At 47.7% G+C, this 25,531-nt stretch overlaps 1 protein-coding gene across 8 annotated transcripts in view; it reads right to left on the reverse strand.

The window, feature by feature from the left end:
- The window catches only part of SLC4A11 (solute carrier family 4 member 11), a 144,155-nt gene that overhangs the window by 85,143 nt on the left and 33,481 nt on the right, over positions 1–25,531 (reverse strand). Inside the window, exon 1 of one of the 8 annotated variants that reach the window (XM_061441088.1) lies at positions 12,708–12,869. The exons of 3 other annotated variants lie outside the window; for them this stretch is intronic. In XM_061441088.1, the coding sequence (XP_061297072.1) occupies positions 12,708–12,768 (61 nt within the window). In that variant the 5' untranslated portion in view covers positions 12,769–12,869. Of the gene's footprint in view, positions 1–5,481; positions 5,780–7,800; positions 8,208–12,707; positions 12,870–25,531 lie in introns of those variants that run through there. 4 more of the 8 variants (XM_061441083.1, XM_061441082.1, XM_061441084.1 and 1 more) reach the window with 4 other exon arrangements.

Here is a 25,531-nt window from a genome sequence, read left to right on the forward strand (position 1 = left end):
AGGCTTACACCTGAGGGAAGACAGCAGAACCACCGCTATCCAAGGCTTCACCAGACCTGGCGTTCAGTATTAAACTCCAAGCTCACCTCTTACTCTTAATTCTCTCCGCCCTACCATGAATTAACATCACAGGACAAGGAAGCCCAGAGCTACGCAAGTAACCTGGGAGCTGCACCCAGGATGGTGCAGTTTGGGGCAGGAGGAGAGCCACAGCTTATGTGCTTCAGATACCTAATAACCACACAGTGCTTCTTCCTCCCTCCACCCAAAGTCAGCAGAAAAGCCGACAGACTTAGCAGAAAAAGCCACACGCACAAGAAATATCCCAAGGGAAATCTGCAGAAGAGGACTTTTTAAAAACAAATTATGTGGAGCATCATCTGAAAGGAATCCACAATTGAGAGTTTAGTGTTTTCTGTATGCAGCAAGAGCTCAACAGCAGGAGGATGAGGAAGCCTCAAACTCCTTTTGTAATACAACCACATCACTGCAGAAGAAAAGGGAAAGAGCTCGACAGGCAGCAAATCTGATCAATTCCAAATACAACAATATTGCAGCATTATCATTCAGAGCATCACTTGTGCTTTTAAAACATGAGATTTTGGCAGTTTTCAGGGAGCAACCAAGCAGCAAGGTCTCCTGGTGGAGGCATTCGCTGCAGGGTGAAACTTGGACCATCCAAGTCATCAAGAATGAATGGAGAGCAGCATGCAGAAAGCCATTTTGCCTGAAGTCACCACGTCTCATTTCTATCTACGCCTCAGTAACTGATCCCTTTCCCACAGCATACTTGAACTGGAAAACACTGGTGAAAGCACAGCTCATCCTGACCCAGTCAGAGATGTGAAACATGCCCCTCTGCTTCTGCTCTGGGCAGTAACAACTGACAAGACAGAACCTTGACATTTTACTGGGTTTTCTTTACACCTAGAGAGGCATGACAAAAGAAAGGAAAAAAACCCAAACCTCACAAGTCAGGATTCAAAACCAGCCACTGTAATTCAAGGAAGTGTAAGATGAGTAAGATGTGCTTGTTAATACTTGGACAGGAGAATGACCAGGTACATACTGCTGCCTGTGGCAAGCCCAGTTTTAGACCTTTCCCCCCAGACCAACACTTCCTATTGATAAAGGCAAAGGAAAACGTCACAGAAGGCAAAGGAAAACGTCACAGAAAGCAGCTCAAGGGGATAAAAAGACCTTTTGTAAGTTTAGATTGGATCTAAGGAGGAAATTCTTTCCTGTGAGGGTGGTGAGGCACTGGAATGGGTTGCCCAGGGAGGTTGTGAATGCTCCATCCCTGGCAGTGTTCAAGGCCAGGTTGGACGAGGCCTTGGGTGCCATGGTTTAGTGTGAGGTGTCCCTGCCCATGGCAGGGGGGTAGGAACTGGATGATCTTAAGGTCCTTTCCAACCCTAATTATTCTATGGTTCTATAAGTCATTAAATGGGAAATACCAGCACTGCTACATCACAGGGAGTTTTAACTTGAAGGGGTAAGAGTCATGATCAACTAAAGGACTCATCATCGCAGCTTCACAGCCTAACTCCCCCTGCAAGCACCACACGGGCTTTCTCAGTGCATACACACATAGAATCATAGGAAAGTCAGGGTTAGAAAGGACCTTAACATCATATAAGTTCCACATCCATACACAGTTCATCCCAGCAGAGGATGGGAATAAACCCTTTCACAAGGCACACCAAAGCCCTATCCCTCCTCAGCTTCCCCTTTATTTGTCTCAGTGACATCACTGCACAGCCCCATGACAAACTCCACAAAGAACCAGCTGTGTTCCTCCTCCCCCTGATTATATCCACATGCCCATCACACATGTCTAAATATCTTCCTGTCAAGCCTTTGGAAAACACAGCCAGATGCTGAAGGATGGGTGAGGGACACATCCCCACATGGCATGCCTAGAGGTTTAATGCAGGCAGCAGTACCTGCAGGTATTGGTGCCCCATTGTAATAAAGCAGGGATTTTTGTTGGAGACCTTTACCTAAATGGATTGATTAAAACACTGCCTGCATGCAAGCACCTATAAGAAATCAACTTTTGGGGTCTTGAAAACAGTCTACAGGACATCCATGACCCAGGAAGATTTAAGCCTATACTCCAAACCCCTTCACCTTGGTAAGCTTTGAGGAGATGAAGTAGTTGGCCAAAGCAGGCACAAAGGAGGAAGGTGCTTTTAAAGTGATCCAAAAACCCAAATTGCTGCTTAGCCAGAGCACTCAGCCCTGCAGGGGCACAAGCTTTGCTTTCTTTATGTGTAGACACAGCCAAGTCATCTGACAAAGCTTACAAGAGCAGGTGTTGCTGTTAGTAAAGAGTACTCTTGATAACTTATGTATGTTGGACACACTCTTCTTTCATGGAATTGCATACATGCATCACTTGTCTCCCCTGTCCCCTTGCTGTAAGTATCCCTAAAGGATCTTCACCACCTTTTTGCTTCCTACCATGGTTTCATTACCAAAAAATACTCATTTTTAGGACAAAGAGGCCTGGATTACAAAACCCAAACATCTCTAACACACCTGGGCAGTGTCCCATTTCTAGGACTTCTGCAAGGCATGACTCCAACCCTCTGATATTTCCGTGGTCCTCCACCATAGTGCACTAGTCACTTGGACGTAAAGCTTTGCCCCATGGATCTACCCATGGAATCCTCCACCGCAGTGTGACCACCCTGGCCTGCCAGTCCCAAGCCAGGCAGAAAACATACCTTTACAGCTTCATGAGAGAAGCTGTGGCTGCCCCATCCCTGGCAGTGTTCAAGGCCAGGCTGGACAGGGTTGGTCCAGTGGAAGGTGTCCCTGGCCATGACTAGGATTTGGAACTAAAGGAGCTTTAAGGTCCCTTCCAACCCTAACCACTCTGTGATTCTAAGGCTGAGGAAGCATTGAAACATCAAATCAGGGATTATAATGCAAGGGGCTGGATATTCTTCTGATGAAAGCAAAAGGTGTGAGGAGGTCTTCAATCATGCCACAGTAAATGAAATCCCAGAACTAATTTTCACAGCTACTGGCTGTGAAAATCAAAAGCATCGTATTGAAAGGATGAAGCAGGAAGCATCCTCCTGCCTGCTCACTCCAGGCAAACACACACCCACACACAGGCTCAAGGATCAGACATGTCTGCTTTCAAAGCATTTCCCTCACTGCACTGAACAATTCCCCTCTTCATCCCTTCCCCACCTTCCTCCAGAACACCCATTGCAATAAATCCAGCTAATAAAAGATCACAGCAGTGACAGCTACCAGAGGCTTCCCATCTCACACACACTAAGGGCTGGTATCAGTGATGCTTGGATGTACCAGCAGCCTGTCCAGCTTGAGTCATCACAACACAGCCCACCCAAGCAATCAATATCCAAGGGTGCCTCCCAGAGGTGAGCTACAAGAGGAAACAACCCTGGAAATGGAAAGCCGTGCTCTCTGCTGACAGGATACAGCTTCTCCTCCTCCTCAGCTGGGTTTCTTGGCGAGTGTTTTGCAGGTGAGCAGGACAAGCTGGGCAGCAGGGGAACAACCACACTTTGGGATTTGGCTGCGGGACAGAGAATTTGGCCTGTCTGCCTTTCTTCTTGTCCAGGTTGAAGGGGGAGGTTTCATTTGTCTTCCTAAAGAAAAAGTGATTTGAGACTTGCGAGGATTTCTTGCATAAGTGCTACATGGAAGGGAAAGGAAAGCCAATACCTCCAGAGATCCCACAAGCTGGCAAAGGCTCAAGAACAGACCGGTTGAGGCTTTTCACCAGACTTTTCCTGAAGCATTTAAATAATTTAGAAAGCATTAACTCTTCCTGACAGTTTTTCAGACAGCTCTTTCGCTTGCAGGGCCCTGTCCAAACCCTCATAACTCTTAATAAAATGAAACACCACAAAGGTCCCAAATCGTGGTCAGGGTTGACCATGGATTCAAAAAGGTGCCCGAGATGTGTCTTTGTTGAAATGCTTCCCTTGGACAGGGCAGGTCTTCCAGAGGCCACCACCTGCCACTTATCTGCAGGGGTACTGTGTAAAACATGCAAGAATGGTTATGAGACAGTCTATCAATGTTTCACTTGCTTGGGGCTATTCAGAGGAAGGGAGCCGTTCCCTGCAGTCGCCCAAGTGTTTTAAACTAGAGCTAGGTGTAAACTAGCAGCTATAAGATTAGTCAGGGATTAGTTGGAAGAGATGCTTCAATACCAGCAGGTTCACACTCCAGCATCCCCCCCAGGGTTCCATTTTGGAACAAAGTACATTTCTATGAAGCAGAATCTTGGTTGGACAGGGCTTGGAGCAACCTGCTCCGGTGGAAGGTGTCCCTGCCCAAGGGGTTGGAACTGGATGAGCTATTAAGGCCTCTTCCAACTCGAACATTTTATGGTCTTATTATCACCAGAAATGAGAACAGCAGCAGTGGCCAGGCCAAGCTTTCACAAAGTGATTCCTGCACCCCTTCCCATCACCACCCCGCAGAAGGCATCTAGATGAAACAGGAAACCAGCTCCAATTCACACAAAACCAGAAGTTACGGCAAAACTCAAGCTCTATACTGGAAACACAGAAACACACAGAAGTAAAGCAGTGAACTCAGCCACCTGGGTCACAAACACATTTTCAGCTGTGGTTCCAGGCAAGATACAGAAAGAAAAAGCCTCTTCCTGCTATTTAGAGTAAGAGCAGTCCAAAGGATGCTCTGCAACCTCAACCATCCCCTCAGAAGCAGGGATTTTGGATCTCAACAGGCTTGACAGGATAACACACATCACCCCATTCCAGTCTTTATGTCTAGGAGCCACAGAACAGCAGCAGTGACAACAACAACATAGGAGGGGGCAGAGCCGGCAGCACCAGAGCTGATTTTGCTGTCCATCATCAACCCAAAATAAAGATGCCCCTTATCCAGTGGTGAAATAATTGCAGTCTGACAATGAACGATGAAGTGTTATTCATTAGGACCTTGTTTATGGTTCGTCTACACGGCTTCCATGGCTACAGCACCAGGGCTGATGTTTGCTAGCATTTTAGATTACAGCCATGCATTTTGTTTTCACTCAGCACTGCCCTCTCCCCACGTGAAACATGAGCATGTAAAGCCTCGCAGTCAGGCTGTGAGGATGTTTTAGCATTAATTAGACAAAAACCAGAAGCAGGTAAGGATCTCTTGCGCTCATCTCTCCCCATTGCATATCTTGAAACTAAATTCAAAGCCTGACAGACAGCACTCTGCTTAATGTAAATTGAATTCAAAAGGTATTCTCCAGCCTTAAACACAACAGCACAGAGACATCCGGCACAGGCAATAGATGTTATCACTGAGCAGCAAAGCCCACTGGAAACACATCAAGTACTGTCTTATTTTAGTGAATTAAATAATTCAAGAGCTGGCAGAGCTGGGTTTCTACATTTCCTGTCCAAACGCATCACCCAGCAACAGTAGTGCTCCCGTTTGGGGCTTTTCCCCCTTAAGACTACAACTTACCTGCACTACTTTTGATAGAGATGCTGTTCCAACAGCCTCCGCTCCCCTCCTGGCTGCTCCCCCCCCGGAGCCACCACACTTTTGTCTCCCAACACCACTTGCTCAGGTGGCCACGGTGGCAATGGCTCTTGCTTTTTCAATGGCTCCAATATTAATCCATCCAGAGCATCTTTCTCCCTCACTTCCAATTGGTGAGCGGCGGATGGGTGGAGTGAGAGCACAACCCATTAGCTCCCAGATGGACACCTCCAACCCGGCTCTCCCAACCGGAGCAGCGATGCCGGCGAGCCGCTAACTTCACACTGGCAAAAGCACTGCTCTACCTGCCACCGCGGGCTGTGGCGTTTGGGTTTTCTCCTCCGGCCACCCAGGTCCCACTCCCTGTTGGAGCTATCCGCCTCTGGTAGCGAGGAGGAAGGATAGAGCACTTAAAGTGCCCCTGCGCTTCGGAGCCGGAGGGTTTTGCTGGATGCTGTAGGGAGAAAGCCCGTGTTCCTCCTTAAGGAAGGAAAGAAGCTTTGTGGCAGCCAGGCTCAACTGAAGTGAGAGGATATTGTACCTTACAGACAGAAGTACAGGGGAAACGAGAGGATGGGAAGATGCAGGAAGAGGAGAAAGAGGAGGGGAAACAAAAACCTGCTGCTAAGAGGTAGATAGAACAGATCTCTTAAAGCTACAGCTGCTGTACTTTCCGAGTGCGGTGCCTGCCCAATTCCGGGGCTCTAGTGTTTTCTCCGTGCTACTCAGCATGACAGTTCACTGGCAGCAGCAGTGCAAGGGTTAATGCATGCATTCAGTGAGGAGCCTGCCTAAGGGAATGAGAAGCAGGGCGGTAAGTCTATGTTCTAACAGCAAGTCACAGAGAATAAGAACTGAAAAGACCTCACCTCATCTCATCGGAGACTTCTATCCAAGCCCGTCTGCCCAGTGCCTGAAAAGCTTCGGAGGGAAGATGCCACATCCACTCCCCCCTCCTCCTCCAGCCTATTCTGCTGCTTCACTTTCCTTACAATTCAGGATTTTCATAACAATAAGCCCAGTCTCTCCCAGCTGGGTATTTAAAGCCCAGAGGAATGGTCTACCCTGGCCAAAAATAAAGGAAACAAAACCCCCTTAATTCCCCCCAAAGCAACATCAAGTCAGCCTTAGAAAAGGCAGAATCCTCAAAAAGAAACGAAACGGAAACAAGCAGCGAGTTATCCGCATGCTGGCAAGAACGGGTCAGTTGAGTAAAGGTTTCATCCTATTTGTCAGGAGGCAGCAAACGTTTCCCAGCACAAAGCACGGCTCGGGAAGCAGCATCACTTGTAGCAGCGGGATTCAGTCAGAGCCACATCGCCCCGTTTTCAGTCCCTGCCTCAGACTTGTTTCCGCTGCATGAAACCACAGGCAATGCATGTTTTTAAACACCTCCTACACGTTTTCTCTGCTGAGACTGCTCATCCAGCCTCCTCCATATTCTTTTTGCATGCCACCTGACGAGCTTTGCCAGGTAAGCGCATCCTATTCAGGCTGTTAACAAGATGTAAAGGAGGTAGGCTGTGGCTCATGGAGAGTCTTAGAGCAGGAGAGACCCTTGGAGGTCTCCAGCCCACTCCTTGCTCAAGGCAGGATCACCTTTAAAGCTAAATCAAGTTGCTCAGAACCTCATCAAGCCTGATACCTTCGCAAAGAAGTTTCACAAAGTCAACGCTCCCATCCTTGGCATTAGTGCTTACAGCCACGCTCAGCTCCTCAACCAGGAGGATTTACTAAGTCTCCCCATATAGACGCTTTGCAGTAAAGCAACATGTAAAATTACAAGTGAAGCTTGTAAGGTACTTCTCCTTTTAGCAAGATAAATCTGCTATAGAGAATCTTAATACCTTACCCCTATACCCACACTTGATACCTTCAACAGTTTAAAGGACAGAGTCGACAGCATCACAACCCTGAAGGCGAAACGAGCCTCCAGCAGGTATTTCAGGTTCCTAACCCCGGATTCATTTCAGCAAGAGAACAGGCTTATGTAACAAAAGACTGGCTAAGATCAGCTTCTATTTTTATTTTTCCCATGCTGAGGTTGTTTATCACCTCTCCCTGGCCATCCTGCCTGGGCACGAGGGTGTAACAGGGACCGGAGCTGCCCCTTAGCGGAGATGACAGCAGCCAAGCACCATCAGGAGAGGTCCAAGAGGAGAGTGCATCAATACATCCATACCAATGCACCCATCAAGTCCTACCTGCGTTGCTTCCCTCCTTAACCACTGCATCCAGAGCCTCCCCTCAATCTCAGTGGGCTTCGCTGCCACCCCAACCCTTCCATCCCCATTAACGCACCGTCCACTGGCCTGGTCCATCTCTGCGTCACCAAACGTTGTGGCCATGGAGCCAAATCTTGGGAAGAGCCAGCACTTGCCCCAAACTGGCCATAGGGCGAGCGGAGAAAGGTGAGCCGGGGGTAGCAAAAAGAAGCCGGCTCCATCAGGACGGAGAAGAGAGGAGAGCCAGGTACGAAGCAAACCGCGTCTCCCTTCACCTCCTTCAGCGGGTACTGTTGGGACATGCAGTCTCGCAGCCTTCTCCCCCAAAAAAGTTCCTTTTTTAGAGAGGAATTAGTGCAAAAAAGAAGGAGAATAAAAGCCACTCGAGCAGCCCCGCTGCTGCTGTCACAGCCCAGCAGAGCACACTGGAAAGGCTGCGTCTCCAGCCTGTATTTAAACGCCCCTCTCAGAAAGCAGAGATGCAGCACAGGAAGAGACAAATTCCAGCTCTGCGTCGGGCTGATAAGCCAGGTTTATAATATTCAAGAAGTATTGGCATTACTACAGTTCCTCCTCCTCCCCCCCAAGCGAATGTCTTGTGCAGGAGCTTCTTGTGCACAATAAGCAGAGGAAAAAAAAAAAAGAAAAAGGAAAGCTCAATCCCTAAAAAAATCAGCCTGTTCCGGTGGGAACAGCCAACACGGTGGAATAAAACAAACACACGCGTGTTAAACCCTGGGGACGCAATTAGGCTCGGAGCAGGGAAGAGGCGTTTAACTCCAGCAGGAGGAGATGGCAGCGGGCAAGAGGAAAGGGAGAATAAAGCTGATGCCTGACACTGAGCCCTGTGGGATGCTTCTTCCCCCCCCTCCAGGGGTGAGCCCACGTGGCGGCTCCTACCGCTGCAGGGTGCCAGCTCCAAAGGGGGAGGAAGGCCACCTCATCCTCAGTGCAGATTGCCCCATCCTCCTAACTTTCCACTTATTATGGTTTAGTGTGAGGTGTCCTTGCCCATGGCAGGGGGTTGGAATTTGATGATCTTAAGGTCCTTTCCAACCCTAACTATTCTATGATCCTATTATCTGCCCCCATGCGTGAGCAATAAGTTGTTCCATCACCTTCACTGTTCAAAACCCACCCGCAGCACACTGGCACGAAGGTTGCCCAGCTCCAAGCACTGGCCAGCTGAGATCTTCAAATCTAACTTTTCCCACCCTGCTAAAGTCCACATTATCACTAGTCTTCATCCATCCCACTGTGGTATGGCTGCAAAGATGGCCCCCAGGGCACCCACAGCCCCACAAGCACTTCTGCTGCCATTTGCATCAGCTCCTTCAAGCATGGGGAACCAAAAAGCATGGCATAGGGAGGAAAGGTTCCTGCCCAACACAAGTATAAAGTCAGTATTACCCACTCCAGTGGTTTGTATCAGGTTGTCATGCTTTGCTCCCCATCTTCATGCAGTTTTTTCAGCAAGGCATCCATGAGGATTGAAACTGGACTCTATTCTGTGTCCTACCCAAATCACAGCTCCCACTGGTTCATCACAGCTTGCAGACCCTTCCTGTTAGAATCCCAGAGTGGTTTGGGTTGGAAGGGCCCTTAAAGCTCATCCAATTCCAACCCCTTGCCACAGGCAGGGACACCTTCCACTAGAGCAAGTTGCTCCAAGCCCTGTCCAACCTGGCCTTGAACACTGCTAAGGATAAGGCAGCAACGGAGTTAGATTCTTCAGCCACAGAGTTAGACTGAAGCCCTTTGTACTGCCTGGGTTTTTAATTGCAAGTCAGAAACAGGGATGAATTTAGAAACAGGGAATAGAAAAGCCACAGAGTTACAAGTGATAGCTAAGTGCTTTGATATCAAAGCCAGCAATGACAGATGCAGAAGCCCACGGTGCTCTGCTCCGGGCCAGCATGTCACCATGCTCTGCAGACAGGCTTTACGAAGAGCTTATCCTAAATCATATTTAGTAAGTTATATTGCCATAATAAAAATAAGGAGAAAAAGATGCTCTTTCACCAGATCCCAGCACAAACTCCCATAGGAGCTGCCTTGCAGATTTCCTGCCCACAAAACACTGCTTAGACCCAAATGAGGATGAACTTGAAGGAACTACCTCACCATTCCCAGCTGTTAACCTTTCTGTACTGCATCCCTCCCAGCAGGCTCCCTACCAGCAGGGACAGCACCATGCTGTGCCCCAGCTGCTGCTAACAGCAAAGGTAGCTTGGATTTAACGTATGCTGGGTATCTGCTGGTGTGCTTGGCAGCTATTTGCATATTTAGAGGGGAGATGACAGTTTCATGATGATGAGTCATTAAAATGTCCCAGAGTTGTTTACTCACAGAGAAATCCTACATAAGGAAAAGGGACCTTTCTGGAAGCTGTTTTGCATTAGGGAGATGCAGCTCAGTGGGTTTGCATTAGGAAGAGGTAAGTCAAGGGCCACCCAAACTACAGCAAGAGAAAGCTTGGGTGAGATGGTTTAGGGTGAGGTGTCCCTGCCCATGGCAGGGCGGTTGGAACTGGATGATCTTAAGGTCCTTTCCAAACCAAACTGTTCTATGGTTCTATAATAAGCACTGGGGCTTCACAGAGAAGCCTAAATCACAGCACAGTATTATAATTACTCATTAAGAAAAGCTTTCCCAAAGGTAATGTGATTTATCACCTGTGTTTAGGCATAAAGTACACACACAGAGCATCACCTCAGCTCTGCAAGGACAAGGCTTGAGGTTTGGGTCTCATAGAGGCAAATAAAACAGCACCAGATTAAGTCTGATAAAACTCTGGACTAAAACCCAACTTCACAGCTCACCTCAAGCTCCATTCTGCAAGAAATGGCCAACTTTTCACAGGCACTTCTAAGCCAATAAAGAAAGCTCCCATTTCAGATCCTTTTCCTTTCAAAACCAAGTCATCTTTGTTCTCACATCCACTCAACATAAAAGTGAGCCTTGCTTTAACAGCTGTTTACACCCTCAGATGATTTACTACAGCTTCACTGGAAGTCAAGGCACTGTGAGTTTACATACAGCTATCTTATGCCACCAAGGGAGTGAAACAAGGGCTCCATTTAAAAGCCCAGCACATCTCTAGCACTCCTTTAAACAAGCTGAAGCGTTCAAATCGGCAAGGAACAGCACAAGAGCTGGAGAGGAACTTCCTCTGTGGTACTTAATTCTTACAGAGCAGCAACTGTTTAAAAGCCACTGATATTTCGGAAGTTAAGGGCTCTGGCTGGTATGGATTAGCCAACACATCTCCAGAGCAGGGAAACGGTGATGCATGGTTCATAGGGTGGTAGCAGTCAGAGTGGTTTGGGTTGGAAGGGAGCTTAAAGCTCCTCCAGCTCCAACCCCTGCCACGGGCAGGGACCCCTTCCACTAGAGCAGCTTGCTCCAAGCCCCTGTGTCCAACCTGGCCTTGAACACTGCCAGGGATGAGGCAGCCACAGCTTCTCTGGGTGACTGGCAGTGAGTGAGGTGACTGCAGACAGGACTGAAGCTTTGCATCGAAGTTGTCTCCCAGCCTCCACATCACCAGCCACAAAAACCAACAATGGCAACTCTGGTAAGAAGGGTGAATCACCGCTGGATTTATCCAGTCCTGCGTCAAGCAGTTTACCCCATACTTTAGCTATAGCATTTGAGGGGGAATAACTGCAGAGGAGGGACAAGGATGGGTTCACACCTAGAGAAAACCCGCATGAGAAGTCCTGCAAACATGACAAGGTGCAGTAATCTGGGAACAAAGTTGTATATTCCCAGATTGTTCCCATGTTCATTGCTGCTGCACAGCCTGCACTGTCTGGTTTAAGAGGGAGATGGACAGACGTGGCCATGACAAGACCACGTTGGACAGGGCTTGGAGCAACCAGGTCTAGTGAAAGGTGTCCCTGGGGGTTGGAACTGGATGAGCTTTAAGGTCCCTCCCAGCCCAAACCAGTCTGGGATTCTATGACAAAGCCGCACAAAAAGAAATCTTTAAGGAAGAGCATCAGATCCAAAGCAGAACTTTCCCATTAAACTGGAAGGGGGGGGGGGGGGGGGGGAAGCCCGAAGGGCAGAATCCTCCCGGAGAAAAGATCCTCAAGACAATTCAGAGGAGCAGCCTCCCGCTCGCTGCTCGGCGGGCAGCAAAGCTGTTGTGCCACCTACAGTTGCTTTTACTCCAGAGCAAAACCCCGGCTTATCCTGCACAAACCCAAGTCCCTGTCACTTCGCTTCGTGTCAAACCCGTGCTCACGCAGCCATGCTGATTAAGGAAGTGCTTCCTTTGCTAAGGCGAGGGGGAAGCACTCAGAAAACCGCTTGCAAAGTTCAATGTAATTCACAACGTGCGTTTTAACCCACCCTCTTCCCTCCTTCCAACGAAAAGGAAGGATCACTGAGCCTTTTGCCAATGCACACGACTCCCCAAAGCCCTTTACGTTAGTTCAGCTTGAGCCACGGTGTCACCTTTTTAGTTCTTCCCCCTTTTTATTGCAGCCTTTACAACATGAAGTCAGGCAACCGCATCCGCAAGTGCCGGCGCGGAGCTGAGCCCCTCACAGTGTCCTCCTCTCATCGTTAGGTATAATAAGTATATAAAAACACACCCAGAACAAACAACTCTTAAGTTACCAACGCTCCTCCACTCTTTGGTGGTACTTTTGTGCTGTATGTGGGCTGACACATCCCGCTACAGCCCAGATTCAGGTGTCCCCCCATCCCTGCCACCAGCAACAGGCTCCTCAACCGAAAAGCCTTGAAGCAGAGATGCAAACCGAACAGTTCCCACATGTCCCCCTCCCTTCCAAGAAGGGAAAGCAGGCTACATCCTCCCCATCGCATCCTATCCCTCCCCTGCTGCATAAGGCAAAACTGGAGTGAAATAAGGGGGTGGGAAGGGAAAACCCCGCAGGCTACCAGACAAAACTCATCACACTTGTGCCCCCATGCCCGCGGAGGGGGGACGGGGACAGCTCTGCCTCTCACCGCATGGCTGGAGGTGGAACAGCCGTCTCACTGCCATGGCTGCCTCGGTTCCTCCGCTCATCCCGTTCTCATCATCACCCTCACGACGCTTTTCGGGCTTTCTTGTGGTTTCAGATGGGGGTGCGGGGGGGGGGTCAGTTATTTATTTCCCCGCCAAACCTCATAAAGGCAAATTAAAGGGAGGCAGCACAGCCCCCCAAATTAATTAATGAATTAAACGAGCTACCCGTGGAGTGGGAGGGGACGGAGCGGGGTCACACCCCCGACCGGGTCCTAGCGCCCGCCCCGCCGCCGGAGCGCATCGCGCCGCGTCCGGCTCCTGGTGCGCTCCGAAGGAGACGATGTGAAGGCAGTTCTCCCCTCACGCACCTCCTCTATTGAGGCTGCTCACTTCAATTAAAAGCAACAAATCAGTTTTCACTTCTCGAGAGATGCTTTGGGAGACATTGCAACAGGTTGCTCATGGAAGATGCTCCTGTCCCACCCCTGGCAGTGTTCAAGGCCAGGTTGGACACAGGGGCTTGGAGCAAGCTGCTCTAGTGGAAGGTGTCCCTGCCTGTGGCAGCAGTTGGAACTGGATGAGCTTTAGGGTCCCTTCCAACCCAAGCTATTCTATGATATCAGAAGCTTTGTCAGGTGAGATGCTGCTAATGGCTTCCGAGCTGGGGAAAAGCACTGAGCTGACAGATCTTGCTTCTCCCATGAAGTGTGCTGATGCACACTACAGGGTCCCATCATTCAGACAAGCTTCTCTCTGCCCCTTTAGAACTGGCACAGGCACATTGGAGCCCCAAAGGGTCAACTGGGATTAATAATCACCCCCTGGGGCTCAGCACAGGGATGCAACTCAAGTTCCTTTACAACACCACCACCACCACATTTAAAAGTGGGCACAGAATGATGCTCTCAATCTGCAGCCTTGGCTTGAAGAATAAAACAAGCACATTTCTTAGGGTCTCGCACTCCACTGCTCTTTTTGTGTGTTTTCCCCAACTGCTGCCTGGTTTGCTCACAACCCAGGCAAGACTTGGTGAGGGGTTTTTTGCCTCCCTGCTCAAATCACTCTCCCCAGGAGGTAGATGCCAACACCAGCAGCACTGGACATAGAGCAATGGGGGAAGTGGTGAATGAAGCTTAACACTGAAATAAAAGCAAGGCAGCAATTGGAGAGCAGCAAGAGGACATATGCATAGCCTCTGGTCTATACACTGTATCATATTAGGATCAATAGCTCTACTACCATGGAGACTGGACTTGGACCGTCTTGTTTCTCCATCTTTCCTTCCTCCAGAAGGGTTTGAGCTGATCCAGCTCCAAGAAGCCATTTGGAAGTTAAGGGTGAAGGAGATTTAAAGAAATCTTAGGAATATCTTGACATGTGATTTGCTGCAGATCTTTGTCTCATATCTGTGTATCTGCATATCCATAGCAAACCATCCCCATCCTCTAAATCAGCAAACCACATCCAGAAACATGCACCTAGAAAACCATCTGACATCACTGCAGGTAGAGGTGGGAACCCCCCTTCAAGCTTTGGAGGTTTAAGCTACTGTATAGACAAAAAAAGAGCATCTATGCTTATTTAGCACCTAGATTCATTTCAAGGGCTTATTTCCCAGTTTCAAATGTTATGTTCCACCTTTGAGCTCACAAGGGAAACCCATTCCCACCCCAAAATTATAGGAAGAAGAGCGAGAAGATCTGGTTCAAATTCAATTATGGTGGTCTAGAAAATGCATGCAGTGCAGAAGTTCATGCTTGGTTTAGTGGTTTAGACTGCATACGTTGAAGACAACACACTGTCAAGTACAAACTTAATGCCTTGCCAGCTCCTCCTGGAAGAAGACAACCAGGAAGGAGACAGCTATGGGAATACATGCGAGAGCATGCAAGGATGGCTTTGCAGGGCTGCATTTCACCCAGGTCTCCTGCAGGATGTTGCAGGATTCCTTCAAGCCCTTCATCCTATGGGCACACAGCCAACAGTGGGAAATGGGACCTGTAGTAATTCCCTTTTATATGTCAAACCAAACCATATTTCTCTATGAAGATGAAGAATCAGTAGGTGCCCCTTGCTAGTAATATTACCCCCATGCCAGTATAGCTTTCTGCAAGGTATCAGCTTATCTGCTATGGTGCCAGGCACCAGAGATACCTTCTGTCTGGTACTCACTGGTCTACCCCTGTGTCTCCAGACCTGCTCTTTACAAGCAGTCTCCACTGGCCCAGCTAAGCAGAGCTACCCAGAGGGAGCTGGATCCAGGAAGCAGGAATTGCACCCTATCCCAAGCCCTTCAGCTTCTGAAGAGCCTCACTGAGTATTCTCCTCCAGCCAGTTACTAACTTGATGCACCTCCCTTCAAGGCAGATGTTCATTATCCCCTCCTAGCAACTTGTTCCTTATTGACTGTCTCATTGACATTAAGCAGCTCTTTGTACCAAGGCTGGTTTGTGGCTAGGAACCAGTAGGAAGTGGATGTGTGCTTGCATTCACAACCAGATCATACAGGACCTGATGGCCTGGTCCAGCAGGACCAGCCATGTATCTGAGCAGAAGGCACTCAAGGTTTCCCCCAAGCCAGAGACAAACCCCAGGTATTTTTGCTTTCTAATAGGAGGCTTTTGCCAAGACTGATGTTCCTGGTGGGCTAGCATTGGAGACTGCAAGAGTCTGGAGCAAAGAAACACTAGGTGGACCCAAGCATTGCAGAGAAACCCTTATCGAGCCCTCATGCATGAAGCAGCACTGGGATCCCCATGCCTATGACACAGCCAAAACTAAACAATAGCAAAGGGATCATGGGATCAAAAGTCACCGTACCTGCAGTCAGAGATGGTTCATTCTGTTTTAAACATGCCCTGAACTTCTTAAATCATAGAACAGTTAGGGTTGGAAAGGACCTTAAGATCATCCAGTTCCAACCCCCTTGCCATGGGCAGGGACACCTCACACTAAACCATGGCACCCAATTCTTCATCCAACCTGACCTTGAACACCACCAGGGATGGAGCATTCACAACTTCCCTCGGCAACCCATTCCAGTGCCTCACCACCCTTACAGTAAAGAACTTCCTCCTTATATCCAATCTAAACTTCCCCTGCTTAAGTTTGAACCCATCACCCCTTGTCCTGTCACTACAGTCCCTAATGGATAGTCCAACCCCAGCATCCCTAAAGCCCCTCTAGCATCCCTATAGCCCCCCTATAAATCCCTTCCCTACCTCCTGCTGCTTTGACTGCCCCTGAGGTGAATCCTCTGCTTGCTTCCCAAGTGAAGCCCCTGCTTTGTGCCACCAGCTCTGCATGCAGGACAGTGCAATAAATGCTGCAGCACAGCAGAGGGAGCAGTGTCCTGCTGGGAACCCCCCTCCTGAGGGGGAAACGACCAGGTAACAGCATCCCTTTGAGTCCTTACCATTTGGAAGGGGTTTAAGTGTTTATCACAGCACTATTTGCTGGAGCTGAATCCCACAGGTCTCAACCGCAGCATTAAGGATCCCACTTCAGGACGTGCATTTCCAATTGCTCTGCAGAGACCCAGGCTACTTTGTGGCACCAGATTTGCTTCTTGAGACAAGAAAATTCAATACTAGAGGCTAAGGCTGCTATAATGACCTCGTGATTCAAGCAGTTGCAGCCTGCAAATGAAGACACTGGGGTGAGCGTAGCAACTATTGCCTTACTCTTTGGTGCCTGTCCTTTAGCTCACAAAGGCACAAATCAATATCAGACAGAACAGTGTTGCTCCATCCAGATGGAAGGGAGCACATCTCAGGATAATATAAAAGAGTCACATCTTTTAGGGTTGCCCCATGCCTGAGAAACTCGTCCAAATAGGAGAAAGGAGCACAGGAACAGTCACAAAACAGCTCCAAGGAAAGGCATAACAGTCTCTTTAGCATGAGGAAGGAGATCAGGGGAGTTTAAGAAGGAGCAGCACAAGGAGCTGACCCATAAGTCTAACGCTTTAAGGCAAAGAGACAGCACTCTGCTTCTCCTTGCTCGTGTTCACAACTAAGTTGAACAGCCAGCCACGTCTGGCAAAAGAAGTTAATTATACTTAAGAGGCACATTATATGTATTTACAAATGTATTTGTATGGTCAAATACTCATTCCTTTGTCTCTCCTCCTGTAGTTTCTTCTCATACACCTTCCCACAGCCCCTCAAATCACTGCTGGCTCTCATCATCAGATGCTCAGAGCTACGCAGAGCCAGCAGGGACCAGAGCTGGTGCTCCAACCCCGAGCTGCTGGGAAGGTCAGGCTCCTTTAGATGCAGATTGCACCCAGATGGTGATTTCCTCCTGGCACTGGTAGGAGCTGGGAAGGCAGCCAGTCCCTCCAGTGTGCGCTGCCAGAGCTAGAGGCAGAAACTCCCTGGCAAGAGTTATGCCAGCATGCAGGTTTTATTAGGCCAGGACTGCACAGCCAACTCTCCTTGCCACCAGCTAGAACAGGGAGATGTGAAAAGGACTGAGCGCTCAAACACTGTAATTGTGTTTGCTGCACAGTCCTTACCCAAAAGGCCAGCCCCTGTCCCCTAAAGGCGAGCCCCCGTCCCCTAAAACGCGAGCCCCCGTCCCCATGCCCCCCAAACAGGATTCATTCTTCTTGGGAAAAAGATGCTATCACCTCCAGGAGGTATTTAAGGTCTCTTTCAAGCACATAAAGGGAGCAGCTCTCGCACATCCATTGTCTTCATGGGAAGGAGCTGAATGCCACAGGAGGGAACTGCTTGGAGAGGATCTGACTGCAAAGCCCCTGCTCCAGCTCTCCTAAGGGAGAGGAATGTGGGGAAGGGATAGCAGGAGGAATAAGTCTTTGCATCTTTGGAGGAGCTTCCAGGTGTGTCTCACATCGACAGGAACAGCAGGAATATGGATTCTCTAACAAAAGCTAGGCACCCCAGCTGGAAGGTCTGCAATACTAAGTTGTGGTTCATGTTATAGACACTAACACAGCCTGGGCTTCTGTCTCCTGATTGATTAGCAGGGACTGAATGAGCTCTGTTCTCCTTATCTGGTGCCCTAAGGGCCAAAACATTAACTAGAGACTACTTGGGTCATCCCTGGAAGTTGCATAGACCATGCAGTGAGAAAACCACACTTAGCATGTGTGCAGGAACCAGGGATGCTCAAGCCTTCCCCTCTGTAGGGATATACAGAGATGCTCCTCATCCAGCCACCTATTTTCACAAGCCATGGTTGAGATCAGGCAGCCTGACACCAGGCAAACTCACACCTTACTAGCAAGATAAGGGCACAACACTAAGACAAGACTCCATCAGACCTAGGTCCACACTAGCTGGGTTTAACTTGGACACAAAGGGAGCAAGAGAGACATTCAGAGGTCTGATAAAGAGCTATTTTCCCTATGGAAGAGCCAACACAAAAGCTTATCTAAATCTAAGCCAGACCTCGGAGTTCTACGACACACCAACACCATCAAGTCTTTCCACCTCTTATAGGAGAGATTGATCACACCTAAATAGGGTAGGAAAGCTGAAGGAAGCTAACGGGGATGATGCAGAAAGAACAGCACAAGAGAGAAACAATAGAACATGAACTTCATTGATCTTACAGCTTTGGTCTGTCCTTGGGCCCCTGAGCACGTTCCACCCAAGGGCAAGATTTGAACCAGAGACTGGAGGAACATTGGTCATGGTTATTTTGGTCTAAAAGAAAAGGTTATTCTAAGGAAACGTGGGACTGAAATCTGTCTTCCAACCAGCAGCTTAGGCTCCAGCCTGCCGCTTCAACACTTGAGCATCAGTTTACCTTTCTGTTGCAATTAAACAGAGGATGTCTCCATGTTTGCCTTTATTTCATGGCTCAATGACAAGAAGGCAAAGTGTCTCTGCCTGCGTCATTGCTCCCTGGACCCAAAGCTCCATCTCCCTCCTGCTAGAATATGCCTGAGAAGCAGCACGTAATCCTTACAGGACACAATATACTTGTACAACAGGATTAGCCAACCTGGCCATGCCACTTGAGCAGTGACATTCAGAGGATGATTTTCCATTGCTTTGGTTTCTACATTGGTAAGATCATGGGAAAAGCCTACCCTTAAATGATGTTACAACTACCCAAAGAGTCCTACAAGCACAACGAGCAGGTCTCAATCAGAGCTAAACACAATAGATTTGCACAGAGCCACCACTTGATAGCTGACTTCAGCCTCCGAGCATGAAGAGGTTGTTGATTCCAGTAGAGAACACACTTGCCAGGCGTTTATTTGTGCAAGAGCACAATCTAAACTCCAAACCCCCTCAGTTACTAGAGCAGGCACTGGGAACCCAGCCTGTCTTCTGCAGTGTGCAGCCACTCAGACAATGTGAATGTTTTCACTGCTGCTGGAGGCAGCGTGCTGGCACTGAGGGCTTTAGCATGGCGTTTATTTATTTGCAGAACTCTAATGGATTTAGACATAAATTACGGCCCTTACCCAAGACTCAGCTGAACGTGTTATGAAGCTCAAAGAACAGACTAGAGCAGCAGATCCAGATGATGTCATGTAATAGAGCAATGAGGAATTACACAACTGAGGACAGCAGATAAAAAACAGGAACACTCAGCAACATCTGAAGATGCAATAAGGAATAACCTTCAGTCTTAGCTATGCACACTTGCAAAGCCCCTTGCCTAACACATGCACTTAGATTACACCACAGAAAGGGATCTAACTATTTACCTGAAACCTTCATGACCAAGAAGAGGAGGGCACCAGGAAGGAGCACAGCTTCGTGCCAAGCAAAACCACACGGGAAGCAGCAGAGATGGAAACAAGCTTAACAAAGGCAAGCCTAACAAAGACCAACGTTACCCAGGCAAAGACTCAGCAGCAGGTTCACAAGGACTTGCAGCACGGAGGAACTGGTAATCGGGAGCTGCCCTAACAGCTTCCAGACAAGCTAAAATCACCACTTTTAACACAAAAAAAGGGATCATCATCTGGGATGCGGTTTTGACGATTCTTCACACCGCGGGATGACGCCTTTCATCTCACTGAGCAGATACAATTGCTAGTAGCAAACACACAAGAACTGAAAAAAGCCCCTCAAGTCCCATGACAAGCTTCAAAGCCCAACCAGTGTTTTACTCTCTGCTGAACTAGATTCAGTTTGCTGCGCTTCTTTAACTGGAATGAAGTTGCATGAAATGCCCCCCTCTTTTCTCTTCCTCGAGGGCCACCCTCTCCCTGTGATGGGACAGTAGGGTACAAGTAGCAGGGGTGCACTGGTTTTTCCAAGTGATTACAACTTGACACCTCCAGCTTTGACACTGAAGACTGAGACCAGAACTGGATATGGGGATGCCACAGAAGAGGCATTTCAATAAACATGTCAAGTAGCCAGAGGGTTGGAGTTGAGTGTTAGAAAGGCATCGTCCCTGTCCAGGTCCGTAGAGAATGGGCATTGTATCCTCTGTGGCTTCACCAAGAGCAGCGGGTATTCCCATACCCATGGGTTATCACATCTGCTCAGGTTTGGGAGCTCATCACTTCAAAGCAACATCAGTTTTGAGTGGACACCCTCCAAAACAAGTAAAGTAATGGTAAAAGCTAATTGCAACAGCACCAGCCAACAGTGGAGCAACACTCTGGGACTCAGCTCATCTTAACAGATGAGGAAGGGAATGCAAATGCCAGCATCTGGCCCCTACTGGATTACCTCTTTGACTACCTAGATAGAGAGGTTTATGGTGAGCAGAACACTCCACCAGCAATAAAGCTGTGTTAGAACTGGATTTAGTAATAGATGCTCAGATTAAGCCAAACTTAATCTCAGCTCTGGGCAGAACAATTCATGGCTTTACCACCCCACCATTAGCACAAATACAGGCTGCTGTAAGAAAGCAACAAGGGGAACTATTTTCCTACTGTTAAGTGGAAGCTGTAGTAGTTAGCAGTGCACCCCAACAATATAGCTAGGACAAAACCCTTTTAATAGCAGCTTCAGTTTGGTTTGGGGCCCTAAGGGATGAGCTTAGAGCTGCCTCGCTTGCAGTCCCTTATCTCCACTAAAGAATGAATGACACTTTGGTCATTTACAGAGCTAAGATGTTAGCCGCCTCCACCACTTTCCTTGGTAGGAAATGTTCTAGCACAGAGCAGCCAGGCAGCATTGATACATGTAAGAAAAAAAAGCCAATAAAATAGCTCAAGTTTTATAATTATAAAAGATTTCCATCCTATTCCAGCCTTAGAGATACAGGGTAGAAATATTCCCATTTACAAGTCAGCCTTTCAGAGCTAATTAGAGCATGAAAGCAGTAGCTGGGTATGCACGTACTGAAGCACAGGCCATTAAAATAGTGCTCTCAATCAAAAACTTAATCAACTGCCTGATGATTAGTGCATAATAGACTGCAGGAGCCACTGCCTGAAGATGAAGCCAGAGTTTTACCTATTTCCACACACAGGTAGGCGATGTGGGTGCAGAGGGACCATCGCCCAGCATGGTTTAGGATGCTGGTACACACAGACCTTGCCATCACTCCAACATCAACACTAGTAGCACCCCTCAACAGCAAGGTCAGCATTTTGTAATCCACCTCCCATGCAAAAGTTATTTTCCCTAATGCCATATTAAACAATCAGTCTCTCCTGATGTTAAAAGCTTGACGCAAATATACAAGCTATTAGGACTTGTTCTTAAAACTAGTTTGGATCAGTAGCATTGCCACCACCTGGAGAACTGGATAAACAAAGCCCTTGGTGCTATTATGAAGGAGCTCAGTACCTGTATAGTTGTATTTTTGCATGAAATGCCATAGACTGTTGATGCCGCAGGGACTTTGCTACTCCCCCTGTGAATAGTGACAAAGTATAAGGCCACACAGGAAAGAGTCTGAAAGCATTACAAATAACCTTCTTATTCAAGCACACATTTGCACTTTGTTGGTTAATGCAAGTAGTGAGGCTCTGAAGCTGTGTTTTAAGCGTAGGTGAAGTTAACTTCAGGGCTTTCCTTCTTGACCTTGTGTTTCAGTTCACCATTCCACAGCAAGCTGTCCATGGCATGTGTTGAACCAACCACTTCTCCCTCAACCCAAGGCTTTCCTAACTGAAACAACAGCAAGACCAAGCTTGCTTTCAGAAGAAACCTTCTGCAGGAACTCAAAGGGTCTGCAGAGAAACAGACCTACCTAGCTGAGGCTGGTAGATGGTGATAACCATCTGCACCTTCATTATCAAACACCACCTCACTGGTTGGTTTGGGGTTTTTTTCCCCTCTTTAACACCAGCCACACTCTTCATTTTCCCCATGAGAGTGAATAAACAGTTGGACAAGCCATTCTTGAGGTAGAGTATTTGCAGCTGGAAGGCACCTACAATGATCATCAAGTCCAACTGAAAGATGAAACTTGCTTTTTACAAAGCGATAAACTGCTTCAGAGTGATTTGGAGGCTTGTAGCTTTCTTAGTCTCTGCAAGACACAAAGGGGAAGGCTCTTAAGCATTTGATACCCAATTGAGGATGCTTGAAATCACTTGCCACTCTATAAAAACTTCAAGGAGAAGCTGTTGTGTGAAAAATTCCAGGTAGACAGCAAGATTCTGTGCCTGTTTTGTGCCTCGCATTTGTCCCATTCATACCCATAATCAAGCAGCTCTACATTAATAGTTGGCACTTGAATAATTCAGCTCCATTGCTTGGCATGAAGCATTGGGCAGGTAGATTTAGAGCCTGCAGCTGGAATCACTCATTCCAGGCATTGTTGGCAGAGATAAAGAGGATACTGAGAGCAAGCAATAAAATTATTGTGGTTTCTCAGCAAACTGACCTGAAAACAATTGAGGACAAGCTTTGAGACAGAGGAACTGGGAAGGAACAGAGCAAAACCAAGCAAGGTGATTCTGGCTCACAAACAAGAAGGTTTTCAACTATTATGCCACTCAGACCACAGCTCAGTCATCCTGTCCTAGGAGAGCATTATTCCTACACACACTGGAAAAACCTACAGGTTGCCATAGAGCAAACATGGGGTTTTTTGTGTGGTCATGTTCTTTTAATAGCAGAGATTTGCAAGAGAAACAAGTGGCTCTTATCTCTGAATTCAGTGTCTTGCCTTCAACCCTGTGCTAGAAGAATGTAAAATTACTTCCTGGTCACAGGAAAAATCCCTGCACATAAAGGGATGCAATATGGTCAATGTAGAATTAATTTCTTAAACCTTGCAACTACACACGATTCAACCATGTTCAGACACACAGACACCACAAGGCAACTGAAAGCTTTTCTTTTCTGTGCAAGAGCTCATAATCCATCCAGGTAATTTCAGCTCATACAGATGTGAATGAGCACGCTCAGTCTTTGGTGCCCAGCAGCAAACCCACAGTGTCCAGCCAAGCTTGAAGGCTTCAAGCTAATGTCTCTAAGACTCCATCACTTCATTTTTTAATCTATGTTTTAGATAGCATATCCATATTCCCCTTTCCTCCTTCCCCACTTGAGATTACAGAACTATGTGAGAGGTCTTAAAGTAGAGCTCTTCCCCCAACAATGAGCAGAAACAAGACTTGTACACCAACCTGACAAAACCCAACCCTTATTTGCCGGTTTGAGAGCTGCATTGAGAATCGTTCACCATGACAGACTTGTGTATGCCAAGCTGCAGATCCTGTTCTGCAGACAGCTGCAATTACAACACCTACAACACCTACCCCTTGTCCTTCACTGCTAGATATTTTTTGGGTGCCCTAGCTGAAGATAACAAGTAGACTTCAAAGAGCCACCTACAGAAGCACTGGCACGCTGTCATCCATATTCGGATGGTTTCCTCTCACAGACAGACTGGCTCCTGGCTAGGAATCCTGAGAAAGTAGGTAGAAAAGACTCAAATTAAAGCAGAGTGTAACTTGACAGTAATTCCCTTCTCAGGAGTTCACATATGCTGTGCCCTGCCCTTTTGCCAGCCTCACAGTGGGGAGGAACGGTCCTGAAGTCCTAGGATGCAGCAACTGATACACACAAGAAGAGAGACTGAAGCGTGTCAGGAGAACAACTCCATCGCAACACCATGCCCTTCCTCTTCTTTTGAGGCATCCACAAGGAAGGAGCCTCACCGTAATTCCCGATTTCTCAGCACCAGAACCACTACAACAAGGGTTTCACTTAGAATCATAGAATAGTTTGGACTGGAATGGACATTAAGATGATCTAGTTTCAACCCCCCTGCCACAGGCAGGGACATCTTCCACTAGAGCAGGTTGCTCCAAGCCCCATCCAACCTGTCCTTGAACACTGCCAGGAACAGAGCATTCACAACTTCCTTTGGCAGCCTGCTCCAGAGCCTCACCATTAGCACAGTAAGGAAATTCTTCTTTATATCCAACCTTAATCTCCCCTGTTTAAGTTTGAACCCATTACCCCATTATAGGGAGGGAATATTCCCTTGGACTGGTTTAACACCCACTGCAGAACAGCCATGTGGCCTCTAAATAAAGGCAAATACTCTTGGTAGTTTAAGGGGATTGCTCTTTGCCTGATAAAAAACACAAGATTTAGATGCATCTCGGATCTGAAAATCTCTGGTGTCTGGGAAACTGCTGCTATGAAGAGAGGCAGCTACACTCAGCTGATCAGACCGGGCTGCAGAACTGCTATTCCCTCAAGAGAGTATCTTTACACCCCCGTAAGGTAGGCAGCACTTTGATTTTAAGAGCATTTTCTTTCCCCTCTATTCACAGCATTTTATTTCCCCAGCACAGTGCCAGCCTCAGATCGTTTTGTCTCTGAACACTGAGATCTTGAGCTTGAGACCTGCTGGGAACCAGAGAAGTAGCGAGAATTGGGGTCACAGAGTTGATGTTATTAAGCCAACTAATGCACGATACCGTGGAGGATGCCCTTAAGTGATCGTGTTTACTGTAACTCCATACTGCTCTAGGCTTTAGGGAAAGGTTCAATGATGCCTTTCCTGGATCAACCTGCCTGCAGGGCAGCAAGAGGTTGACCTTCCATCCCCTTCCAGGCACCCAATCTGCTGATCCATAGAAGATAACCTGTCAAAAATTCCTGCAAGTATGTTTGCCCTTATATACAACCATGCCAAACGCATATTGCGCATCAAGCAATGCTCATCCCCAAAACAATGATTCAGGTAAGAAGCTGCATTGCATCTACTTCACCTTCTTGGCCATGAAGCTATTTCAAGATGTTTGTCCATCTCCCCTTACCTGAGTCATGGTTGACAGGAACTTTATTCCTTCAAATCTTTCTCTCGCTGTCAGACTAAGCTACCAACAGGCTGTAATGCTGTCAGCTGGTGAAAGAGCGGAGCAAATCAGGCAGGCTGTTTTCAGCCTGGAGATACAAAGCAGATACCCACGGAGCATTTCAATAGAGGGCTTGCATGCCATTACAAGTATTTTATTGATTATACACTAAGAACATCACAGCAGTTAACTGCCAGCCATCTTCTGTCAGCATGTGCTCCAAGACTCCTCTCTTGCTTAGCCAGGCTATTTTGATGATTGCTACCTGAATTATCACAGTCTAAATACTTTATTGTACTCTGAAGCAATGCCATGGGGATCACAAAGTACTAAAAGCCAATGGCGGTCATATTTGCTGGGTAATACAACCTCCCCAAGCCTTTTCTCACCTCCTTGGGATGCAGGCATTCAGTGCCCAATAGATAGGGATGAACATATTCCATCTTGGTTCACACTTATAAATTAGGCTCTTATAAATCACTCCTATTAAGAAATCCTCACTGAAGATTTGACCCGAGTTTGCTACCCAGCCTTGTGTATCTGCCTTCACCATGAGCTATTCTCCCCAGGCAGCCTGCTTAGATGTCACGTCCCTGGTTTTGG

This window comes from Pezoporus flaviventris, unplaced genomic scaffold (assembly GCF_033815535.1).
Source record: "Pezoporus flaviventris isolate CSIRO_AGI_PZ_B2104156 unplaced genomic scaffold, CSIRO_AGI_Pfla_v1 ptg000188l, whole genome shotgun sequence".
NCBI lineage: Eukaryota > Metazoa > Chordata > Aves > Psittaciformes > Psittacidae > Pezoporus > Pezoporus flaviventris.